The sequence below is a fragment of the Amblyomma mixtum genome, chromosome 6 (genome assembly GCF_055824585.1).
Source record: "Amblyomma mixtum isolate Tamu chromosome 6, ASM5582458v1, whole genome shotgun sequence".
Lineage (NCBI taxonomy): Eukaryota > Metazoa > Arthropoda > Arachnida > Ixodida > Ixodidae > Amblyomma > Amblyomma mixtum.
In genome coordinates, this window is record NC_143017.1 from 20,723,229 (window position 1) to 20,749,386 (window position 26,158).

The 26,158-nt window shown below is 47.6% G+C and overlaps 1 protein-coding gene across 2 annotated transcripts in view; it reads right to left on the reverse strand.

Annotated features, from left to right (window-relative positions):
• park (E3 ubiquitin-protein ligase parkin) overlaps positions 1–19,666 on the reverse strand; it is a 46,593-nt gene extending 26,927 nt beyond the window's left edge. Inside the window, exons 1-4 of one of the 2 annotated variants that reach the window (XR_016283439.1) lie at positions 19,063–19,666; positions 15,918–16,068; positions 9,402–9,517; positions 3,371–3,564 (exon numbers count right to left, since the gene is read on the reverse strand). Coding sequence is in view for 1 of the 2 variants with exons in the window: in XM_089547630.1 (XP_089403756.1) it covers positions 3,371–3,564; positions 9,402–9,517; positions 15,918–16,068; positions 19,063–19,344 (743 nt within the window). In the remaining variant the exon portion in view is untranslated. The remainder of the gene's footprint in view (positions 1–3,370; positions 3,565–9,401; positions 9,518–15,917; positions 16,069–19,062) is intronic. The other variant, XM_089547630.1, reaches the window with a different exon arrangement.
• Positions 19,667–26,158: the final 6,492 nt, after the last annotated feature.

Sequence of the window (26,158 nt, forward strand, 5' to 3'; positions counted from 1 at the left end):
CCAGTGACTATCCGCAGCCATTCATGATGGGCCACCAGGGGCGTGGCTTTGTTAAAGGACCACTGACACCTAATTTTAGTTGCGTGCTTTCTTCTTTCAAACGATGTGTTAGAAATCAGAATACACAGATCACCACGTCTATTCTCCTGTGATGGCTAAATAGTCTATAATCGAATTTCTTCTTCACACTGTTTCAGTTTCCATTTCATCAACCGAACGGTGGCTGTGGCGTGTAGTTCACACTTAGGTCACGTGAGGGACGAAAGAACCTGCAATATAAACGCTAATAAGTAGTTTTAATTCGCTGTAACACTTACAACAGCTTGCTCCAAGAGCTGGAATGACAAGAAATGATGTATCAGCACTTATATAGTATTGCCCTTTTTTTGAGTGCCTCATGTGACTTAAAAGTCAAGAACACGTCACAGCTATCGTTCCGTTGATGAAACTGAAATTGAAACAGCTTCAAGAAGACGAGACATCTGGGCTAGTTTGCACAGTGATACAATGAATGAACAGAGCTAAAGACAAGGACAAAGAGCAAACAGGACGAGCGCTGACTCGCAACTAACGTTTATTGAGAAAAACACAGAATACTATATCAAGCCAAACAGCACCAAAACCACACAATCATCAAAATAAAAAAAAACATGTCATGAAATTCCCCTACACATTCCCTGTTCAAGAAATCTAACCTCATTATCTGTTAAAGCGATGGAAGGGTCACTGACACATTCCTCCCTTAATCTCATGATATGTCTGGCCTCTATGATTTTCCGGTTTGCCGAATGGGCATCTAAAATAACTGTCTGTGATAGAAAAGGATGGCAGCCTTTACACCCCTTACAATGCATAACCAGATTCGACCCCCTACCAATCTCTAATGATCTCTCATGCTCCCGTAAGTGAACATCTGCCAGTTTGACCTGCATACACTTTGTCACAAGATAACAGAATCCTGTATATCACACCCACTTTACAAGGAACATAAGCAAACTCATGCTTCACCCTACAAGTTTTTTTTTTCTCTCGAACCTTTTTCGCTGCTTTATTCTTAACCATGCTACAAATTTTCGACAACTTATTTGGTGCCGAGAAGACCACACCAACATCCTACCTTCTGGCCACATTCTTCAAATTATGTGATAGGCTATGTATACGTATGGCAGAACAACAGGTCTTTTAGCTTCTCTCTGTCCAACTGGCCACTCAGGACAAGAACTGCAAAGCATGATCAATGAGTTAGACAGGCAGAGCAGAACGGTGGGGCTAAAAATTAACATGCAGAAAACCAAAGTAATGTTCAACAGCCTAGCAAGGGAACAGCAGTTTGCAACTGGTAGCGAGGTGCTGGAAGTAGTAAGAGAATATGTCTACTCAGGGCAGGTAGTGACCGCAGATCCGGATCATGAGAGGGAAATACAGTGGAACCTCGATTATACGACGTTCAGGGGACCGCGCGAAACCGTCGTATAATCCGGGTGTCGTATAATCGAAAATCAAAGAATGCGGCCAGTGGCACTCGGCCTTGCGCCGAAAACTTTTGACCGGCTTCAAGCCCGCGGCAAGTAAGCCAATCAGATTAAAAAAGACAAAACCCAGCATTTGTTTGAAACAGATTTGTAAAAAAAATCTTTATTACCGTTTAAAAAAAATCGGTAATTTTTTTTTGCACCTTTGCCCAACCTCGGCGCATCAACTTTCTTTCAAGGGCTGCCACGTCCGGCAGTAGGTCGCCAACATCGTCGCGCGCGCAAGCAAAGCGCCGGATGTTGTCGACGCTCTGAAACACGTCCGCGTAACTAGGAATGGGAGCGCAAACCTCTGCATCGTTGTCCACTTCGGAAGTTTTATCGTGGGGCACAAGCATCCATTACTTCCATTACAAAAAGCGCCCCGGACACCGCTGTCCTCGCTTGGGCGAGCGCGGCCTCGCCCGCTTATCTGTTTTTTCATCAGCGTCGGCTCCTGCGGACGCATCTGTTGCTGGGACCCGCGTCTTATCTTTTCTCTTTATCTTTCCTCTGATCTTTTAACTCTCCTCGGCAGCGGTGGTGGCTTGGCTCACGCCAGTAGGCGGGCCCGTGCGCTTTCTTTTTCATCCTTCTCTCAGTCACAACAACACGCAGGCCGCGCCTCCTTGGGACTCCGACTGCACAGGCTCGACGAAAAAGAGAGCAAGTGCACTTGGCGGCCTCGGCAACGCTCTCTTCCGCGCAAAAACGGGGGGTGCTTAGATTCGCATGCAGTTTTTTTTTGTCAGAAATTTTTTTTCCGAAAATAGGGGGGGTGCTTAGAATCGCGAAAATACGGTACATCCCGGCCTGCGTTTGCTGACGACCTTTTTTGACGGACGGTACGAGCCAGCCGTCGTACGAAACGGGGTCCTTCTAAAATTTGCGTCGTATAACCGAGGTTTTTAATGCATTGTCTCTATGGGGGTTTTGCCGGGACCACACAAATTCGTCGTAAAATGCGGGTCGTCGCATGACCGGGGGACGTATAATCGAGGTTCCACTGTAACTAGAAGAATAAGAATGGGATGAAGCGCATATGGCATGTTCTCTCAGATCATGAATGGCAGCTTACCAATATCCCTGAAGAGAAAAGTATACAACAGCTGTATCCTACCGGTACTCACCTATGGGGCCGAAACGTGGAGGCTAACAAAGAGGGATCAGCTTAAGTTAAGGACAACGCAGCGGGCTGTGGAAAGAAGAATGATAGGTGTAACGTTAAGAGATCGGAAGAGGGCGGAGTGGGTGAGGGAACAAACGCAGGTTAATGACATCTTAGTCGCAATCAAGAGGAAGAAATGGGCTTGGGCAGGGCATGTAATGCGAAGGCAAGATAACCGCTGGTCCTTAAGGGCAAAGGAGTGGATTCCAAGAGAAGGCAAGCGTAACAGGGGGCGGCAGAAAGTTAGGTGGGCGGATGTGATTAAGATGTTTACAGGGATACAGAGGCTGCAACTGGCAAAGGACAGAGTCAATTGGAGAGACATGGGAGAGGCCTCTGCCCTGCAGTGGGTGTAGTCAGGCTGATGATGATGATGTCCAACTCCCTCCTGCTTCTGCAAAACTTGCTTGGCTTGGATATATTCTGTGCTTTCCTCAGTAAACGTTAGTTGTGAGTCAGTGCTCGTCCTGTTTGCCCTCGTCTTTAGCGCTGTTCATTCATTAAGTTCAAGAAGAAATTGAATTGTAGATTACTGAACAGTCAGAGGCAAATATCACACAGTGGTCCATGTATTATACTCTCTAAGGGATCATTTGAAAGAATGCAATATGCAAGCAAAAATCGGGTGTCGGCAGTCCTTGAGTGGTAAAAGACGGTGAACATTCTGTGGGAACACGGCGGAGGAGGGCACCTGGTGTCCAGGCAGGCCAGGCAAGGCACATGCAGGTAGTTGTAACGAATCAGCTGCAGCACGACGACCGTGTGCTCCCCACGGGGCTCCCCCGTGCACTTGAAGAAGAAGCGGGCCGCCCTGGTCTCACGGCACACCTGGCACTCCCCCGACAACCGGCCCGCTTCCAGCACGTCCCGCCAACAGGAGGGATCCTGCATGACACCACACAGTGTGCCATCACGGTTCATGAAACAGGAGGACCGCAGACAGTTGACGGATGCCTCGGCGTGACTGGGTCTCAGCAGACTACCTGTTGCATCCTATCTCTGAAACTGCTGCTTACTGCATGTTCACTTCATTCTATTTCTACTGCTGTCAAAATTTGCCAAACTCTGTCTGAACCAAGAGCCAGAGGCCAGCACGGGGTTCAGAAAGCGAAAATTTATGGAGGCAAGAACGCAGCTCTTGTGTGAGTACAAAGGTACACCTATCCTGGCGAAATACCGAAACAAAACCCTGGATAAAGATAAAATACAATAGTGTGGATGTTATAGACATCATCATCATTACCATTGGGTTAACTGGTTTGTTCACAGAAAGTTGCTGCCAAGCACTACACCAGGGTGGCCAAAGCCTGCTCTGGTGAGGGAGTGTGTTGTCGGTTCTGGCCACCGAGATCAGGCCACACCCCAGACCTGGTTAAGCAATTCCATCGACATGTGGAGTTTTTTTTTTCTTTTTTTAACCCAGTGGAGAATTGTGCAGATTGGAGCCCTGGTCCTCTTGCACGCAAAGCAGATGCTCTCTCTACCTCTATGCAATCGCTGCAACCTTCGTGCTTCTGGTATGTACATGGTAGGTCCTCACTTAATACACCAGGGCCGGCGTCAAATCCAAGATGCTTAAGAAAAGTTGGAAGAATCTGGCTCTCGCTTGGAGCGCGGCACGAAGAGACTACCCAAAGTTGATGGCACTTCGGCATCTGGCAGGGGTGTGCAACACAGAAGCGCACCACGAGGAGTAGCAACCCTGCCTATCCGAAGCTTGTGGGTTGGACCCACACACGATCAATGGGGTGGCAGTACTGGAGAAGGCAAGCGTAGCAGGGGCCGGCAGAAAGTTAGGTGGGCGGATGAAATTAAGAAGTTTACGGGAATACAGTGGCCACAGTTAGAACGGCTACTTGGGCTAGTTGGTGTAGATTCATTAGAGCCACTCTGCTCTCTTCCTGTCCCTTAACATTAAGCCTGTCGTTTTCCTTTCCATAGACAACTATGTCGTTCTCGACTTAAGTTGAACCCTTTTCGTTTAGCCTCCACGTTTCTGCCCCATAGGTGAGTACCGGTAAGATACAGCTGTTGTACACTTTTCTCTTGAGGGATGTTGGTAAACTGCCACTCATGATCTGAGAGAACCTGCCATATGCACTCCACCCCATTGTTATTCTTCTAGTTATTTCACTCCCGTGATCTGCATCTGCGGTCACTACCTGCCCTAAATAGACATACTCCGTTACCACTTCCAATGCTTCCCTACTAATCATAAACTGCTGTTTCCTTACGAGACTGCTGAACATTACTTTGGCTTTCTACATATTAATTTTTACACCCAGCCTTCAGCTCTGCCTGTCTATGTCATTGATCATGCTTAGCAATTCACCCCCTGAGAGACTTAGCAAGGCCATGTCATCAGCAAATCTCTGATTACTGAGAATGCAGATTACATTAACTTTTATCCCCAACTGTTCCCAATCCAGGCCTCTGAATACCTCCTGTAAACCGGCAGTGAATAACATTGGCAAGATCATATCTCTCTGCCTGACACCTCTCCTTATTGAAAGTTTACAGCTTACATTCTGCACGACTATGGTCACTCTGCAGCCGTCACAGATATCTTCCAATATTTTTATATGAGGCTCTTCTACACCCTTATTCATTAATGCCTGCATGTCTCCTGTGGTTTCCACTGAGTCAAATGCTTTCTCATTACCTATGAGGGCTTTATATAGCGGCTAGTTATATTCTATGCATTTCTCTATCACCTGATTGACAGAGTGAATAGGGTGTTTTGTTGAGTAGCCTTTCAGAAAGCCTGCCTGATGATTAACAGAGTACACTGTGGGGCCAGTTGGTCATACATAATCTGAACGAACAAACGTAGCGTTTAAAACAGGACACAGAAAGATGAGGACAGGACGGGGCTACAACTTACAACTGAATGAAATCGATAAACGAAAGACACATCCCTTCTCAAGCAAAGACACGCATGCGCAAACTTGAAAGAATGACAAAACTGTGATAAACTAGAAAAAATCGGTAAAAGAAAAAGAAAAAGAGATGAAAAGGCGTGGAATAGCCACCGGTCATGAAACTGTTTACAAACATTAAGTGCGTCTTAGAAAGTCTCTTTCTTTTTCCATTAGATAAATAGATGGTGTGCTAATGCACGTGTCATTACCGCGTTGTGATATTTCATGAGCTTCCAGGATTTCCCTCGCCAATTGATCTTTACCCCTTCCTAAAATCTTGGTGCGGTTCAAAGAGGGAAAGCAACCTGGGCAGCTCTTGCAATGTTTTGGCAAGTGCTCATCAGTTTGCTGACGAAGCGAAGATGCGTGTTCACTCAGCCTCACGTTTAGACATCTGCCCGTCTGCCCAATGTACACACTTTCGCAGCGTAGAGGGATCTGATAAAGTGTGTACATTACTTTATTGCGGATCTTGAATCTACAAAATGTATATAATTGAGAATAAATAGTAAAAAAAAATTAGGAACAGTACTTTGGTGACAGCATCACTCACAAATGAAAAATGTTCAATAGAATAGAATAGCAACGGTGATAAGCAAGCTAAGAGCAGCACCAATAAAGATAGAAATCAACTTTCGCCGCCTCTGCAAAACAGTGCCCACAAAGAGAAAACACGTTTCGTGCGACTCCGTTGCGATCCCGTGGCGGAATCGAAACCGCGTAGGCGCGTTGCCACAGAGGGCGAGAATACCTCGCGAGCAATGGTGATAAGCAAGCTAAGAGCAGCGCCAATAAAGATAGAAATCAACTTCGGCAGCCCCTGCAATATAGTGCTGACAAAAAGAAAACTCAAATTTCGAGCGGCTCCGTTGCGATCACGCGGCGAAACCAGAACTACAAAAGGGGTGTTGCCGCAGTCTGTGCCGCCGCGCTAAAGCTAGACATAAGTTCTGCTTATCTCCGTAAGAAGGCAGCACAAAATTCAAACACTTCTTGTAAGTCCTAAGAGGTGGCAGCACCCCCTAGTGAGCACGCATTGTTCTTTTGGCGCAAAATTTCAAACGGAAGATCGAAACCGTACCCGTACGGCTAAGACCTTGCGGGACAAAAAACCGCCGCCGTACATATACGGCAAAAACCTTCAAAGGGTTAAAGTCATAAGGCATTGCGTATACAGGGTCCCTAGTTTTTCTAGCACAATATCCCCTCCGTTCTTCAACAGATCTGCTGTTACCTGATCCTCACCAGCTACTTTCCCCCTTTTCATTGCTCCTAAGGCTTTCTTTACTTCCTCTTTCGTTACTGGCGGGATGTTTCATTGCTATGCGCTACTGTCTCTCACATTAGCATTCTGAATGCGTTGGCTACTGTATATATTAGAGTAGAACTCTTTGGCTACTTTAACTATCTTGTCCATATTGCTAATAACATGCCCTCTTTGTCTCTTAATGCAAATTACAGTCAACAAAATCTAATCAAAGCAGCACAGCACAATAGAGAAAAACTGGAAACAACCATTACACTGGTCAAATAATGCTCATGAAGTATGTTTTCAAGGCACTTTACAAGTTTCATAGGACTGTTTTGTCTGTCATGCTAAACCATTCCAACTTGGCTCCTGAAAACTGTGCCAACTATTGACTGTAAATATATATTAAATCGCGGCAGATGGAAGTTACCGTATGTGAGGTTTCTAGTGGGTCGAGATGCAGAGCAAAACAAACTGGCACTGAAAGGATGATTATATTTTACTATGCTGCTTGCACAGACTGCCACGTTTGCTGTTCAATTTAAAAATGTGCAACACTGTTACTGATCATCCTGCCCCACTGATTTTCCCTTTGTGCACTCGCGACTAACAGAGATTTGTAGGCATCGTGATCATCGTCAGCCTGACTACGCCCGCCGCTGGGCAAAGGCCTCTCCCATGTCTCTCCAATTAACCCTCTCCTTCGCCAGTTGCTGCCACTGTATCCCCGCAAACTTCCTAATCTCATCCGCCCACCTAACTTTCTGCCGCCCCCTGCTGCGCTTGCCTTCTCTCGGAATCCACTCCGTTACCCTAAAGGACCAGCGGTTATCTTGCCTTCGCATTACATGCCCTGCCCAAGCCCACTTCTTCCTCTTGATTTCGACTAGGATGTATTTGACCAGCGTTTGTTCTCTCACCCACTCCGCCCGCTTCCGATCTCTTAACGTTACACCTATCATTTTTCTTTCCATAGCTCGCTGCGATGTCCTTAAGGGGGTACAAGGGTCTTAAAACTGACCTTTTTATCTGTGGCTAGAATCTCATGAAATTTTTGCACACAGATGCGCTTTGCTCTTCTGATTCCAACTATGTAGTCACAATTCAGCTGGTGGTCTTAGATCGAAAGTTATCTTGGATTCTAGTGTAATTAGCCAATTTCTTACACAGCTTTAATGAACTTCATCATTGGATTTTGTTGCTTTTAATTACATGATTTGATGGCCAGCGAATTCCCATACCAGATGACATTCTTACTTTTTTTTGTTTAGGCCACGTGTAAATAGCAATTTACAATTAGCTTAATGAGTTGCAGTGTCAAATACTGTGACCTTTTACTCTCGACATAGTATATCAAGATGACATGCATTTAGAGAAAAACGAAGAATGTCATCGGCTATAGGAAGTCTCTGGCTATCGATTCATGTAAGTAAAAGCAACAAAATGCAATGGGAAAGTCCATAAAAGCTGCGTAAAAAATTACCTAATTACATTCTAGACTTTGTAAGATCTAAGACCACCAGCTCGATTATGACTGCATATTTGAAATCAGAAGAAAGAAACGCACATGTGTGCAAAATTTCATGAGATTCTAGCCACAAATAAAAAGGTTAGTTTTAAGGCCCTCATCGTCCCTTAAAGGGACAGTGAGGAGAGCACTATTATATTTTTTTTATAGCGAAATCCGATAGTTCGGCATTTCATGGCTTTGTTGCCACTTGGCCGGCAGCGAAAGATGCATTTACTTCTAAGAAATTTGCATTCGGAGTTGAAAGAGTTTTTCCCGCCGCTCTGATTCAAACTTGGGATTCTCCTATGACAACACAGGACTAAGTGACATGAAACATGACGTGAACATGACGTAACGCAGACTCCGTGATTTCTGTCGGCCAGCAGTGCGGCCTACCAGCAGCCGAAAAGAAAGCTACCGCCGGCCGCACGTTGAAGGCATCTGTCGGCTATTGCGGCCGTCGCTTCGTTTACATTTGCACCGGCGTTTTGCCAGCATTACAATGGATCCCATTCTCGAAGTCGTCAACGAAGTTCTTTAGCATAGCGTGTACCTTGTTACCGTTAGCGGAATACTGGGAGCCCGCCTAACGCCGGTGAGCCGGCGTTGATTGGTCCTGATGCTTCAGGCGCGCGCTCGTAGCTGCCGGGCACGTGGCGCCATCTGGCGACGTCAAGGAGATTTGCGCATGCATTGGCTGCGCCTCAGTGATTTGTGGCTTCTCCTGTCCCAGTGTTACTAGAACCATTGGTTCTAGCAACACTGTTTTGTCCTATGACGTCATCACGCTTGTACTTGCGAGTTTGGCCTGTGGCGGCGATACCTGTATTTTGGTTCTTGCTCTTTTCTACGTTACAAGAGCTTTGTTGTCAGTATGAGTGGCGTTTTTGTAATCAGGAGCTGGTATTCTGTCGATACAAGCCAACTTCAATTTCTCCTCAGTGTCCCTTTAACTTGAGCTGAACCCACAAGTCACTGCACAGAAAAGGATGGGGCACAGCTGCTGATCAACACCTGTTGTGCACAGCCAGTGGGAACCCACCTGGTTGAGGACGAACGAGCCCTCTCCGCACGTCGCACAGCACACCCTGAGCTTGCCCGGCTGCACCTGCCCGCACGGCTGCTTGCAGTGGACAAAGAACAGGGCTTTGTTGGCCTCTGCATCAGGAGCGTGCAGGTCAGTCAGGTCCCTGCCCAACTGAATAGGCACATCAGCCGCTTCAGCTTTCACACACAGGGCACCTGGCGCATTTGCACCTGCCACGGTCAGGTCGGCTCCAACTGACAAACCGCAAACAGGAAAGGTGTTCACAGCGCATTCGCGTTCATTTTATCTCGTATGCAAAGAACAAAAAGGGAGGTGAAATTCAGTAGGGTAAGGGTGCGGGCTAGTTGGTGATCCATACCATATAAGTACCAGCGGAAACCAGCAGGACACACGACGAAGAACGAGGACACACAAGCGCTGACTTCCAACTGACGTTTAATGGGTGAAAATGGGCTTAAATACTGGTTACAAACAACAAAAAGAAAGAGAATATCTTTTCTTGTCACTTCTTCAAGAAGCGCAACACCGCATCCGACAAGGCAATTGAAGGCACGCTGACACAATTATTTTGCAGCTCGGCTATCTCAGGAGCCTCCTTGATCTGCTGATTACCTGCTGATTATCTGCTGAGTGCCTGCTGATTACCGAACAGCTGGCCAAGTCCACAGTGCACTGCTCTTCTTTTCCTGTAGTTCGGTCTCTGATGACCCACTTGACCAGCTGTTCAGTAATCAGCAGGCACTCGGACCAGATAGTGCAGGAGGTCAAGAAGGCTGCTGAGATAGCCGGCCTGCAAGATAATTGTGTCAGGGTGCCTTTAATCGCCTTGTCAGATGCGGAGTTGCGCTTCTTGAAGAAGTGACAAGAAAAGATATTCTCTTTCTTTTTGTTGTTTGTAACCAGTATTTAAGCCCATTTTCACCCATTAAACATCAGTTGGAAGTCAGCGCTTGTGTGTCCTCGTTCTTCGTTGTGTGTCCTGCTGTTTTGCGTTGGTATTTACTATATGGAAAAAGGGAAAGGTGCTTGCAAGTGCAGACCACCCAGATTCCAGTTAACAAACCATTCAGGGGTTCACAATATTCACTCGCTCAATGCACCATGTTTCTGAGCCTCTATGCCACACAGGCCAGGCACCCTGCAGGGCCCAGCTGGACTAAACACGTTCCACATCCCATTACGCCTGGAACACATGCACCAACTAGGAACCGCTGGCTTTCCACTAAGTCCCTTCACCAGGATTCATGGCAGCATGTACAATTCGTCTTGCAAGACTACAGGTGAACACAAGCGATAGTCAAACCAGATATACAAAGAAATGTGGTCCGCGCCCACCCCTGGGACATCCTAGGATGAACAGTCTGTATCTTACACGTTACCCTCACTGCTAAATTTACTAAACCGGGTGGAGTTTGATCCTACCTGCAACCAAAATGATATCGTCAAACACTTTTGCCAACTTGTTTTTTTGCAGGACTAAAATAAGAATTCCAATTTGTTCACGACTGTTTACACTGTTAATTATTTGAACCAGCATTTTTCTTTAAGTTTATTTTGTGTTTGCCACTTTCAGCGTGTATTGTCGCGTACTCTTTGATACTTGCCTATTTGGTAACTTTGATGTATGATTGGGCATCATCTTGCTGTTTGCTGATTAGTATGGGGTCGGGACCTCGTCAAGCTCTCCGAGCTTTTAGTCCCGTGCTCCTCCTTCTCAAGGGAAATAAAGGTGATTGATTGATTGATTGATTGATGTCTTGCTCAGCATACTGAGCAGGTAATTTCAAGCAGTAATGTTCAAGCTGCAACAAACTGTTTGAACATGAACGAACTTAGCGCACGCAGTTATCCCTGTCATGACACAAAGCACTGCGTCCCTCCAACTTGAGCCATCTTTGGAAAGCCTCTAGGATGAGGCACAGCTGCCAACAAAGGTACATCATCCGTTTCAGGAGAACCATGATCACCCTTTGTTCGTGCCCATACTCAACACCAACACATGTAGCAAGTGGGCAGTTTCACATGAAAGTCAGTCCAATCATGCCCACATGAATAAGCAGGAGGCAAAAATAGTGGCTAATTGATGGCCAGGTAACATGCCAGTCAAAAACTTACAGGGGCTCTGAAACGCCTTCCAAGGAGGGCACACCAACTCACTCAATCAGTGCACTGCGTTGTCATGAACACCTGAGCCAAATAATGCACTCCTACACACAGCAGAGAACCCACATTCACGTGCAGAAGCTCCGCCCCCAGTGCCGGCGGAGGAGCGCTGATCTTTCAGCAAGCAAAAAGGGTCGAGAGGAGAGGGAAAGGTGCGAAAACCCTGCAATTCAAATTTTACTCTACAAAGTGCACCAAAAAAAATTCTTGCTGGAGGATACTTATGAAACAGCGTCCTTTAGCATCCCAGGCATATCGCAACTTTTATAGAGCCTCTTTCAGTGCTCCTTCAATGCAGAGACCCTGTATTAAGGGGAAAGCCTTTAATGCCTCATCGTTGTCGACACAGGGTTGTCAGCAGAGGTGTCGCGCTTTTCGGTTGGATGAAATGGTTATGACGTCAGAGTGGGCGGATTCAAAGTAATGAGGTCACCCACGGATGCCTGACGCCCCCTTTTGGATCAGACGACAACTAATAAAAAATAGTTGTTGTCCAATCCGACAGGGGGCGTAAGGCGTCCGTGGGTGACCCCATTACATACCTCATTACTGCAAACAGAGCCATGGATACAACCGAACTCATCGAAGCAGAGAGAGAGTCGTGCTAAAGAAGCAGTCAAAGTGTGCAATTGCAATGTGTAGTCAAAGCGTGTAGTCAAATAAAACACTAGTACAGCACAAAGAGTCTCGCAGTCAATGCCGAACAGTGCGCCAGGAAAGGCTTTCGTCTTGCGGCACTTTAGAGAGCCAAAGTGGCCCCTGAATTTTTTTATGTGCTTCTGCCCAGTGTGTGTCTGTTGTTGCAACCGAATCCCACCAGAGTAAGCTTACACGCAGTACAAAAACAGGCATAATAAAAAGAAGCTATGGTTTCGTTTGACCTTCCACAGATATCTCTACATTCTGTCTATAGTAAAGGTGCCTCAAATAAGGAAATACTTGTAAACAAGACAAAGCTAGCATACGCGTATAAGTACACTTACAACCTATTATTTTAACTTCATGGGGATGCTTACAACGCTCAAAAATAAAAGAACTCCAAACGAGAGAAAGTAATAAAGAAAATGGCCATATATGAACGCGGAACCACAGGGGAAGAACACCCACATCCCTCGTCTCTTTCTCTAGGCGATAAAACAGTGGCCCCTCTGAACTGGTATGCTCCGCCATACTGATTGACAAGTCCAATGAACAACAAACTAAAACACCAAACCACCAATAGTCTGGTGGCTTCGAATCCCAGTGTAACACACACTTTTAAGGTTGCTATAATGTGACAGCTGCATCGCCCATTGCCTGCGTGGGGAAGCAACTATGGTGCACTGATTTTCTGGGCATAAAAAATTTACCCAGGGCACTTAGAGTACTTACTTGTGAGTAATGCGAAAGCACTGCAATTCTATTCCAATTCTGATTCCAATTCCATTCAAATTCTACATTCCAATTCTATTTCTTTGCAGTTGGTGCGGCTGTAAGTACTAGTATTATCTATTACTGGTCAACATTCCGCGTTTCCCCGCCTTTGATGCTGTCACACTGTTTTGACCAAATGCGAGTCATGTAATGCTGGCATACCTTGGGAAATGGCAGGTTTTCATGTCAATGAGCCATCTAATGCTTTTAAAGGTTTCTTTACATGAGCACCTCTACGCATCCTGAGAAGACCGTTGTTTGATTTATGATTAGCACTCAAATTAATAAGGTTTGAATTGCCCAGCTTTCATCTATCTAAAGAGTTTTGATGCAGCATTTTACAAAACAGTTTCTTAAGATGAAACTACCACAGCAGTTTGCCAGTGGTATGCTGCCAGCCATTTGTGGGATTTGCTTTTGGTGTGAATGCTATTCTGCATCTACATGGCACTGAGACAACAATCGGCGCTGCTCGAAAAACAAAACCTCCTCCTAAGTTGAGCTCCGAACTGCTGCTGCTTGCTTGAGAGGAGCCCTATGAGGACATGGGGCATTTCGCAACTTTGTTTTTTGGCAATGTACCAGACAAAAATTGCCACAAAAAAAAAAAAAAACATGCTTCGGCACTTTCAAAACACACAGGTGAAATCAAAAAAGCTAGAAACTATAATCTAACAATTCAGATTTTGATTCAGATTTCCAAGTAGACGGCTAGATCAGGACAGTGCCTGTATCCACCTTTTCTCTGTCGTCATAACTGCATTCTTACACCCATCCTCTCATCAGCAGTAACTGATACACTAGGGATTGTTGCTCGTCTGAGCAGCTTTACTATGGAGAGATTTTGGTGTACTGCAATGTGATCTCATGCTTAAAGGTGCACTGAAGAGGATTCTGAACTCGTATTTTTGCCGCTGGAACTCGATCTACACATTCCGAGCGTTCTTGAAAACTTCGAATTATTGCCCTGGGCGACCGATTTCCCTAATTTAAATCGGATTAATGTCGGGCTCCTGCCTTTTTTTTTTTTGAATGCCCCGCAAATGGTGGGAGGAGTCGACCAACCTTTCACCCAGTCCCGTAGGGCTTGCCGCTCTGCTATCGGCAGAGTGATACGTAGTGATCGACAAAAGCAAAGAGTCCAAGAGTATTTTTATTTCCGTGGGCCTAATTTGCAGCTATCTAGTCTCTGACCAGACCTATTTATTCACGGAAACTTAAAAGAAACAAAATAAAAGCGAAAGCAATGTCACCATGCAACTGCCTGAAAGGCACTCCATGCATTGGTCGACTCCTCCCACCGTATGTGGGGAATTAAAAAAAAAAAAGGCGGGAGCTGGACGTAAATCTGATTTAATTAGGAAAATCGGCCACACAGGGCAATAAATCGAAGTTTCCAAGAATGCTCGGAACGTGTAGATGGAGTTCCCGCGGCAAAAAAACAAGTTCAGATTCCTCTTCAGTGCACCTTTAAAGTACCTTGTCATTATTTTCAGAGAATAGCGTTAAGGGTCCCATTTGGCGGAAAACCCAGTGTTGCCGGTAGCGTGAGCGAAACATCCCCAGAGAAGGTAGCCAAACCATGCACTCATTCCGAGGAAATACAACACAGTTGGCACAGGCGCTCCGGGATCGCTACCTGTGCACAACTCAGGACGCACGCAGATCGGCCTACTCGTACGCAGGCAGGGAAAACTCGGAGTTGGACAAGCCTTTCCAGCTTCACGATCTGCGGGCGGGTCTTGCTAAAATGAAGAGGGGCACCGTCAAACTTTTGGCCAACCTTCCTGATTCAGCGTACCAGTTCCTTCTAGAATACATCGATGTGATCTGGACGGGGGAAACCCCGCTCCCCATTGACTGGAAGACGGCCCTTGTTACCTTCATCCCGAAGGCCGGGAAACCGATTGACACGGACAACCTCCGCCCCATCTCTCTCACCTCGTGTGTGGGCAAATTGATGGGGACGATGGTGCGGGATCGGCTGTCCGAGTACCTCGTTTGGGCTCCAGGTCACCAAGGTGTCCATGGAAATGAGGCAGCCGACGCCGCCGCCCGCGTGCTCTCTCTCCGGGCATTTCCCACGGGACCCGACGCCGACCAGGACTTCTATTTCACTCCGATTTACACTTTTAAGGAAATATGCGATTATTACAAATCCATGCACCAAACTCTTTCTATCCCATGCAAAGGGCTGGGGAAAGTCAACGAGCGGGTACTCCTGCGCCTGCTCACCAACATGATGTTGTGCACGGCAACTCTAAAACATTTCGATCCTCAATTCGACGGGCGGTGCTCACACTGTGGGGAGGTGTCTGACACCTACCACATGGTGTGGGCCTGCCAGCAGAACCCATCCCTACCCCCTATCCCAAACCCCACCCGAGAGGACTGGGAGGTGACCCTGTCCGGTTGCTGCACCCTCGAGGCCCAAAGGGCCTTAACGCAGCGTGCCCGGGCTGCGGCAAACGCCAATGGGGTGCCTGACTAGGCATCCCTCCTAGTGGTTGTAAGGGTGTGACCCTTCAGGCCCCGACCCCCAACACCTCTCCCTATGATTAAATACATGTTTTCACCACCACCACCACCTAGGTACCTCGTGACGTCAACACATCACCAAGTCACTGCCCGCCAAGGCAACCTGCCCACTGGATTGTGAGCAAATGGCCCACTGTGGCAGGTGGCAGTTAAATTCATGACTGGTTGCTCGGGAAAAGCGACCTGGTGGCTTGAAACAGCCACCTTTGTGGGGAGTGGCTTAACCACTGCATCACTGCACCAGCCGTGGTCTGAAGACTCCCAGCAACCTATGAACACAAAATTGAGGATGACCAATTCTGGAAGGCACACCTTCAGTGTCCCCACAAGTTTCTTTCAGCTGCAGTGTTTTGAGCCAGTCCTGTCAACATAGGGGGTGGTGTGCGCCATGCCTACCTGTTCGTCGTGCCAGCTGCTCCTGCTCTGAAAGCTGTGAGGCAATGATGCCGGTGCCCAGGGGAGGGCAGCACACCTCGGCACCCACACTGGCCACACCACCGGACATGTGCACTGCATGTAGCGTTGTCTGCTCTTCCACATCATAATCCTGCACCACAGGAGGGGCACACTCGCCATCAGTGGAGAGGACAGAAACACACATTCACTTCACGGCTTCACCCACACCTCTCCCATTCACCTGAAGCTGCATTGCACCACAGAATTTCCTAAACTCATCCACCCACTCATGCTCATCCATCCCTTGCTACATTTGCCTTCCCTCCAAGCAACCACATGTTGCCGTGCCAATGTCCTGTTCTTGATCTCAGCTAGGACGCCATTAACTCATAATTGTTCCCCCTGATGCACTCTGCTCTATTTCTCTCCAAGCTCGCTGCACTGTCAAGGATTCAAGCTGAGGCCTTTTCGTTAGCCTCCAAGTTCCTGTCCCATAGGTGAGTGCTGGCGAGATGCAATAGCTACACACCTTTGTTTTGAGCAATTTTTATAAGTTGCAATTCATGACCTGAGAGCATCTGCCAAACATGCTCCGACCTAATCCTGTTGTCGTGAATACACACTTCTCATAGTTTGAATCTGCAGTTTAGACTTGGCCAAGATGGACCTGCCTCCTTCTTACTTCCTATACCTTACAACTAGGGGTGCGCAAATAATCGAAATTTTCGAATATATTTCGAATATTATATTTTTAGTATTCGTACTCGATTCGAAATCCAAGTATTCGTGTTGTTTCGAATATTCGACCCGACGCGAATATTTGTATCTAGCCGAATATTCATTTTGAGCACCGGCGTTCATTTCAGTCCGCAAGCCCTATCGACAGAGCCATAGCAACAAGGCAGCGCCCAGAGAAATGCGCATTCTTTCCTCCAAGGGGCATGCCGTAGCTGACTGCGCTGGTGAGCTTCTTTGTGGCTATACCTGCGAAGCTGGTATAGTCAGAGCTGTGCACGAAGTACCTTGCAATACGAGCCAGTTCAGTGTCAAGTGAGAGGGCATTTTCTGAGGCTGGAGGAGTCGTTTCAGCTAGAAGGGAACTGCTTCTGCCTGACCATGTGGAGCAGTGGGTTTTCCTTCACGACAACCTTTTATGTTCATCCCAGCAACGCGCGTTCGTGCTGATGGCAAGCTAGCCTTAATCAATGCTGTGTACCAGCCATCTTCACTGATATTTCCACTCTTCTAAGAATAATGTTCGAGACTGATACTTTTTGTGCAGCCGCACACACCTTTTGTGTTCATTTAATTATCGATAGCTGAACTGTGATGTTCTTGGGTGCTCAAATAAATGTTTTCTAATGGTTAAATGCGTCTGTCCTTGATTATTCGATTCGATATTCGGAGCCAAGTATTCGTATTCGAAGAATTTAATATTCGCACACCCCTATTTACAACCAATGCATCCGTAAAAAACGGCACTATGTGAAGCCACAAGTCAAGATCACACCAAGTCACATGACAGATGAGTGCAACCTGAAACATAACAAGTAAGCTACATGCCGGCTTTAAGAACATGCCCCAATCCCCACCCCCTAATCCTTGAAGGTGTAGATGAAATCCCAGCGATAGCATCACTGGTTTGGTTTGGTTTATGGGGTTTAACGTCCCAAAGCGACTAAGGCTATGAGAGACGCCGTAGTGGAGGGCTCCGGAAATTTCGACCACCTGGGGTTCTTTAACGTGCACTGACATCGCACAGTACACGGGCCTCTAGAATTTCTCCTCCAAAGAAATTCCAGCCGCCGCGGCCGGGATCGAACCCGCGTCTTTCGGGCCAGCAGACGAGCACCATAACCGCTCAGCCACCGCGGCGGCGATAGCATCACTGGCTGACCTCAATTTGGTGGCAGCATTCCTGACTCCCGCTTTTTTTTTTTTAGCTAACCTCCAAGAGTAGGAGTCAACCAATGCGTGAAGTGTCTTTCAGCCAGTCGCATGGTGGCTTGCTGCTCTGCAATCGCCAGAGTGATATGTAGTAATATGCGGCGTGGTGTGCGAAAAAAACAGTCCATGCTTATCTTTATTTCTGTGGGCCTAATCTGCGGCTATGTTGTCTGCGACTGAAACTATTCATGGAAACCTAATAAACACAAAAAAAGCGAACTGAAGCCGAGCGACTGACTGAAAGGCACTCCACGTGTTGGTTTACTACTCCTACTCATGGAGGTCAGTTAAAAAAAAAAAAAAGGCGGGAACCAGGACATTTAATCCAGTTTATTAGGGAAATCGGAAATCGGCTTGAAGTTTCTAAGAATTCTCGGAGCGTGTAGATGGAGTTCCCGTGGTAAAAAAATGAGTTCAGAATCCTCTTTAGTGCAATTTTAAATATGTTGTTGAGGTTGCCATTGACCACCGCCACACTACAGGTATAATACTAGGTTAAAGTAGAACGTCCCGGTCGTCAAGTGGAATCCTGAATTCCTGTGCTTTCTCTCTCACTGCTAACTTGTTTATGTGCTTCTTTCACACTAGTTCTCTCTGTTGCTTATTGCTGATGGCACTGTGGGTGCACACTATGAAGTTTATTGTCTCTTTAGCCTCCCAATTTGGGGTCTTCTTATTCTACTTCCTGTTCTCTCATTTCGAGAGGTACCTTGACGCCTGCAGGTTAAATATTGCACGAACTGATGCCAGCAGCGCAAATGTAGACATAAACAAAAAATCAAAGCCATACACATAGAAAGAGAGCATTCCTGTGTTGTTGTTTCTTCAATAGCGATAGACGTATTCATCTTTTCTCAACAACCACTTCTAACGTAGTCAACCCTTAACCATGCAGATGTCTTTCCACGCCGGTCACAGTTTGATAGGCATGCGCTAAACTTTCTACATTCACATTTAAACGTCATTCTGACTCTGTTTTCATAGGGGTCGATGTGCGCACTCATCACCGTAAACCACCTTTTTACGCAACTGCCGTCTTCAGACAAGTCACTACACGCTCGGCTAAGTTAAAAAAGTTATTCGCACGACCCCGAGGCAAGTTTAGTTCCATTAACTTTGCCCGAGGCAGGGTCGTGGTACTCAGACATGGTGAAATGACGGGCTGCGCAGCTGCTGGCGAAACGGAGGCCCGTGCTACCTTGATGGGGATCTGGTCGAGTAGCTCTTTTCCCGCGAAGATCATCCGAATCTCGTCGACGGGGAGCGACAGCTGCTTGGCCAGACTCTCCTTCAGCTCCTTGACGGTCGCGTCCCGCGCCACCCTCAGCGGTATCACCACGTCCGCCGAGAAGCGCACGTTGATCGCTACTTGGTCCATCAGGGCGGCTGGCTCCGAACGAAGGATGAACGCTAGCCGACGCCACAAGAACAACGCAAGCGCGTTGATGAACGCGTGCAACGCGTTGGTAACCAACTCCATACAGCAACCTCCATACGTTCTGCTCGCCCTTGCCAACGCTCAGGCCTCTGGCCAGTTTTGGCTGAGCGACGGCGATTCAAACCCCTCTGACCCCACTGATTGACCGCGCTGTTTACGTGCAGCTCTCGTTACCGTAGCTTCCGCAGTAGCTTCCAACTCCAGTGCACTGCGCATGCCCAGGCGTTGCTGTAGCAACAGCGACGCTTTGTTAGGTGCGGTTACAGTGAACTAGAATATTCTAGTTCACTGTAGTGCGGTCTTCTTTTCACTCAAAATATTCACAGGGCCGCGATGCCATATTCATGGAGGAAGAAAAAACTCCATGGCTATATTATAGTGCCTAGAATATTCTAGGCACTATAGCCATATGGAGGCAAAAAAAAAAAAAAAACTCGTTGATGCGGCGTGTACTGGTAGGGTGTCTAGAAGGGGTGTTTGGTTCAAGGGGCATAGGCATAGAGTGAGCGCGCGCCGCTGCTGCCGCTAGTCCGGCCAAGAGGGAAAGCTGGCGAACTTCCGACCCGAGAAAATAGTGAAAGGATATTCTAGCAAGTCAGCTTGATTAAGTTTTAGTTCTTGAACGTGATGAATTCTAGTTAGCCTTGAATTTTTGACAGCCTTTTATCCAGATTGTGTATGCTAGCCAGTTCCAAGCCGAAGCCGTCCATGATCCGTAGCCCCGCCACTTTTTGACAGTAGTACATGCAGTAGTAGCAGTAGTAGTAGTTAGCTCGCGCCATGGAGGAAGGAATGGCTCGCGCTTTGTACTCTCTTCGCGTTTTTTGTAATGTATCAGAATGCATATTGCAACACTCCATGGAGAAAGGAAAGCCAGCACTCCGTTTTATGTTGGGCAGTCGAAGCGCTGTTCCCACTGATACGGTTGATGGTGTGGCGGGTGCAATGTTGATTTCGTGAGAAACGTGGCGAGAATGTGCGTCATGGATGGCACAGCTGAATGGCCCACGCCACGTGCGGACAACAGAACCACATTCGCCTTCAGAGCCGAGGAATGGGACAGCAGGTAGGTGTTTATGCGTTTTATGCTCGACGTCGACCTGTTTACCACCGTGTTAATGGTTGCCTTTACGCCACATTACTGCCTCTTAGTTCCGTTACAGTGTACTAGAATAGGCCTATTCTAGTACACTGTATTTCCGTTTTGACGTGATCGCAGGATGCTGAATATGCTGCACGTACTTGTTGACGAAGGGGGCTTTGACACCAAGTGCGAAGACAGACAAAACCACGCAAGCTGGGCAGCAAAGTTGTTGTCCTCTAAATAATGGCATGTACCCACTGCGGGGGATTGGCCAAGACACAGGCGGCAAGTGATAGGTGCTCAGACAGCGATAGTCAGCGGTAGCGATAGCATGAAAGGACATGGGGAGCTTTGTACATTATTTACAAAATTCCGTTGGGCATCCATTTAATCAGCGCTTTCAGGAAATAGCTGAAATAAAAGTCCTCTAACTTTGGTATTTACTCAGCTAGAAATGCTTCGTCCTTTTTGATTGTTAAGGCTGGTCCACGTGCAAGCGACTGAGCGATTGAGCGACGCGACGCAGCGAAAATTTCTAACTTGTTGAAACCTCGCCGCTCGTCGCAGCGACGACTGAAAACAGGTTTTTCCGTCGCGGCGGCAGTATTCGCTAGCATATTCGCTTGCATGTGAAACAGGCCTTAGAGCTATGCTTCTCTGAGGACAACACACATAAAGTAAAGCAGTGTCAGTTCTCAGGACATACAGCATTACCGTTATCTGCGTCTAGTACGAATGGGTTTTACGCAACTGTAAGTGCCCATTCACATAATGGATGGCACATAGCTGATTACTTTGTCTGGGTCAATCAGACACTTGTTCCTTAGACTGTATGGGCACTTAATTTAAATAAGTTGAAATGTGCTGCCCGATGTCACACTGCCGTCAGGACTGCAACACAGCCATGGTTGCTCAGAATCGATGATCAGCCTAACCTGAAAGCAGTAGAAACTAGACGTAGCATGCCATCATTAGGTTTGTACTGAAGTTACTTCGTGAATTGTCGTCCCATGTGCCAGCTCTGACTCCTGTCTAGCTATTTTTTCCATCTTCTTTCCTGCATCGTCATGTGGAAGTTGGGATAGAACTGCATCACATCTTGCAAAGACACTACTACTGCACATGTTATGAACCACTTGGGGAAATTTGTAAGCCACCTTCTTTGCAAGGTTTGTTGTCCTGTGAAAGCTCTCCTTCCCGGATGACACTCGCAGTCTTGGCGGAAACGAAAAGCGGCAAACGTCTCTTTACGGCGCATTCACATTTGCGAGTCGCTCTTCAAGGCTGGAGCCTGAAGAATGGCCCGAAACCAGTCATGATGGAAAAGCAAGGCACTGGACTATCCCTTTCACCCTCTATTTTACTGATAAATGGGTGGTAGTCAACCTGTGTACACTTTGGACACCCCTCCCTGAGTCATCTTGCAGTCTACTGGAAACATTCCTGAGTTGACATAGAAGGAGGAACTTGCCTTTTTTTTGTTTTTCGAATAATACGAGAGTGTCTTCGGGGAGCGAGACCTTTTGGTTGGGAAAAAAGACTTGTAAAGAAGCTGACAGGGATTACAACAATTGGTCAGTTTAAACTGCTGTACAGCACATTTTCAGTGGCCAAATACATTAAGCAGGCCACGAAGCTTACCGTAAGAAGTTGCAGCAATACAGAACATCCTTGGTGGCGTAAGGACACGGCTAATTACTGGAAATCGGCAGTTCTTGTTTTTTGCGGTGTGCTGTCGAACTGCTCACGCGCACTTTTCGTTCTTGGTGCCACCTTCTTCAACGATTCATAACTTCTGCTCAGGAACATAAATAAAAGCAATCCGAACAAAAAAAAAAACGTTGAACTGTTGCCTGGCCTTTTGTAATGAGGGCAATTTTGATTATCTCATCAAGATCTTTTTCGGCGACCTTTTTGTAGAAGAACATCTCTCTTTTGTCCAATGTATGCTCCATTTCCCGCCTTCTCATTTTCAGCGGGGAAAGGTCTGTAATTTCGAACATTGCACAAATCCGCAAAAAGCAGGTCTCCCGCGGAGGTGCCATTCTCGCAACGATGTCACTGCGCGTCTGCTATGCGGACGGATTGACGGAAACACACTGGGCTACAGTTAACGCGGGGAGTGCCGTGCGGGGGCGTTGGCGATGTGGTCGCTGCCGGCTCCACCATACAGCGCACGGAGCCTATAGCCATGTGTAGTGCAACATGTGTTTTTTGGCTGCAGTTTGATGGGCCGGTCGGCGCTTGAGCTGATCAGAGACAAGTAGCATAGATGTGTTTATTGATCACAGGAACCAGCGGCCGCGGAGTCGGCACCGGGGGGGGGGTCAGTTTCTGATCCTTATCGTAGCTTGGCACGCTCTTTATATCGCCTCCGAACTCCATATGGAAAATGAGTTATTCCTAATGAGCAGTACACATGAAATATGCAGTGATCCTTTAAAGCAGCTGCAGGGCTTGTTGGAGGTCATTTCATGTTGCTGGCTTCAAGGAGCTGGCCACTTTGCTGAAGTGCCGAGTATGGCAAGCTCTTTGCTGCAAGATCAAGTTGTTTTTCATCAGTTTCATCAGCTTCTAGACCTCGTTATTTTGTATCTTCCAGTAACGCCCTTAGTTTGCCTGACTGCAGGCACTTCTTCACGTGTGCCGGCTTCAGAGACATCCTTATTTCCTTTTGTTAATTTCTTTTATTTTTCTTTGTCATCCACTATTTGCGTTCAGCGACCGCCGAGTTTGATAGGCTCGGTTGCAAGACACAACAGTCAGTATCGCAATTATGCGGCCTCCCGAGACATTTCCTGCTTTAATCTGTTGCTTTACACTCAAATTTACACTCGAGTCTTGCACTCGAATTTGCCTCTCAACACATTTGTTGGTTTGACAACCAAAAAGAAGAGTGTTATGTGAAAATATTGGAAGATATTTATAACGATTGCACAGCTACCATAGTTCTCCATAAAGTCAGCAATAGAATTCCAATACGGAAAGGTGACAGGCAGGGAGACACGATCTCGCCTTTGCTATTCACTGCCTGTTTACAGGAGGTATTCTGGGGCCTGAAATGGGAACAGTTGGGGATAAGAGTTAATGGAGAATACCTAAGTAATTTGCGATTCGCTGATGACATTGCCTTGCTAAGTTACTCAGGACATGAACTGCAAAGCATGATCAATGAATTAGACATTGAATAGGTTGGGGCAACCGAAAAGGAAATAAAAATAATAGGCCCCTGCCTGCACCGTTTACACACAACAGGCTTAACCCAATTGAAAAATAAAAGAGGAGGCCCGTAGGCAAGTTGTAATTTGACCACCCGTGGGTGGAAAAATAAAATAATAGGGAAAATGCTACATTAGCGACCCACAGCCGAGAGAGCGGGCCCGGGGAGGCTCCCCTGACCTCCCCTGGGAAGTAGCGGAAAGGGAAATGGGACGTGGGAAGGGAATGGGGACAGCGAGTTTTTTGCTCTGATCCTTCAATTATCTCGACTCCATTACTGGCCCGCCTGGCCAGGACAGGGAGAGCATCGAGATTGCCCAATGGTGTGGCCCCACTCACGGGATGCCCGACCACCCACCATACGCAACGGGCTCCGACCGTCGGAGACAGGAAAACCTAATACGGGGTCAGTAGCTACCTGGGGCTCCTCTCGCACACTAGAAGGCCTTTCCCACCTGCCGGCTACTAGCCGTCGAAGGTTTTTCGCGGTTTTTCGGACACCGGAAGTATGTGTGATAGTCCCGAGCCAGTGGAGGTCCAGAACGTCAACGGCCTCGCGGCCTCAGAACTGGTCGCTCCGGGGGGTCCATCTGTGCTTCCTCCAACCATCCATGCACTTATTTCCTCTCCTAGCTTACTCTTCTCCTACAGAGGAGAGAGTGTTCAAGGCTGGGCGACCGGGCCACTAACCAAGAACGTGGCTTAGGATGAGATGACCCGGGCCTACTCCACCGGTACTCCACACATCTTCGGTTTTCGCCAGACTCTTACGAGGCAGTACTAAGCCCTCATCCCCCGGCATCCCGCAGGCGGTTAAGCCTGCGGCCGGCCGTAAGGCCGCTTCCCCGAGGCGGCGGTCCTCAGAGCCTGGCCACTATGAACCCCCGCGCGGACCTGGTTTCTCCGTAACCAGAAACCGACGCGTCGGTAGCCAGACTTGCACGCCCCCGCGCGCAGAGGAAGGAAGGTAGCATGTATTTGAAAACCTTTTGGCGTTTTGACATGCCTTCCGGGCCGGATTTCGTGGGTCCAACCTGAGTATAAACCCAGGCCTGCCTCCGCTCAGGCATCGGACCTCACGTGCACGACTGGCCCTCACAGTCGTCTGGGAGTCGCTGCCACTCCCATTGGGGGTTTGCATCCCCAGAGGATGGGTCCCGGCCATCCCATCCCCACTGCTGGCATTGCACCGAAACAAAGCCTAGTAGCCGAAACTACACCGGCCCGTATTCGGTGGCGGGGGGGGCCACGAGCAGGCTGCACAGTCAGATTTCCCCCCCAATGAATTAGACAGTCAGAGCAGAACGGTGGGGCTAAAAATTGAAATGCAGTAAACAAAAGTAATATTCAACAGTGTAGCAAGAGAACAGCAGTTCGCAATTGGTAGCGAGGTGCTGGAAGTAGTAAGAGAATATGTCTATTTAGGGCAGGTAGTGACCGCAGATCCAGATCATGAGAGGGAAATAACTAGAAGAAAAAGAATGGGGTGGAGCGCATATGGCAGGTTATCTCAGATCATGAATGGCAGTTTACCAATATCCCTCAAGAGAAAAGTATACAACAGGTGTATCTTACCGGTACTAACCTATGGGGCAGAAACGTGGAGGCTAGCAAAGAGGGTCCAGCTTAAGTTAAGGACAACGCAGCGAGCTATGGAAAGAAAAATGATAGGTGTGACGTTAAGAGATCGGAAGCGAGCGCAGTGGGTGAGAGAACAAACGCGTGTTAATCATATCCTAGTTGAAATCAAGAGGAAGAAGTGGGCTTGGGCAGGGCATGTAATGCCAAGGCAAGATAACCGCTGGTCCTTAAGGGTAATGGAGTGGATTCCAAGAGAAGGCAAACAAGCAGGGGGCGGCAGAAAATTAGGTGGGCGGATGAGGTTAAAAAATTTGCTGGAATATGGTGGACGCGGCTGGCTAAGGACAGGGTTAATTGGAGAGACATGGGGGAGGCCTTTGCCCAGCAGTGGGCGTAGTCAGGCTGCTGATGATGATGATGACTCTAAGCTTATAAAACGTGCCAACGTAATCTTAGCCTGCCAGTCTGCCCTAGAAAAATTGTGCGACCACAAGATAGAAGAAAGCTTTAGACAGCAAGTTCAACATTTCCGCGCAGCTGGTTATCCGCCCCACCTCATCACCGCAGCATGTCAAACCCTATTGCAGAAGCCTAAAGACCGTAAAAAGAAGAATGAAAAGGACAAGGAAAAGCCACTGCAGGTGATGCCTTACATACACCGGGTGTTAAGTCGGGTTCAGCAACATGTTTATTAAAACTTCGTTCCGGCCCCAGCTTTGACAACAGTAAAAAAACACACTGGCATACACAGCGCCGCTGTCACACCACAGAGGTCTCCCACTCATTGTTGCCAGTCTCGGAGCACCACTCGCACCACACTGCGGCAGTAACGCGCAACTGCCCCAGCACTAAACTCGGAACACAACACCCCTTCCCCTTTAGTTCGGACTCAACAGTCGGCGAAAAGTAGCACAAAGTCTCGCAGACGGGACGGGGCCTTCCGAGCTCGAAGTGAGCGATGTAGGGTTGGTG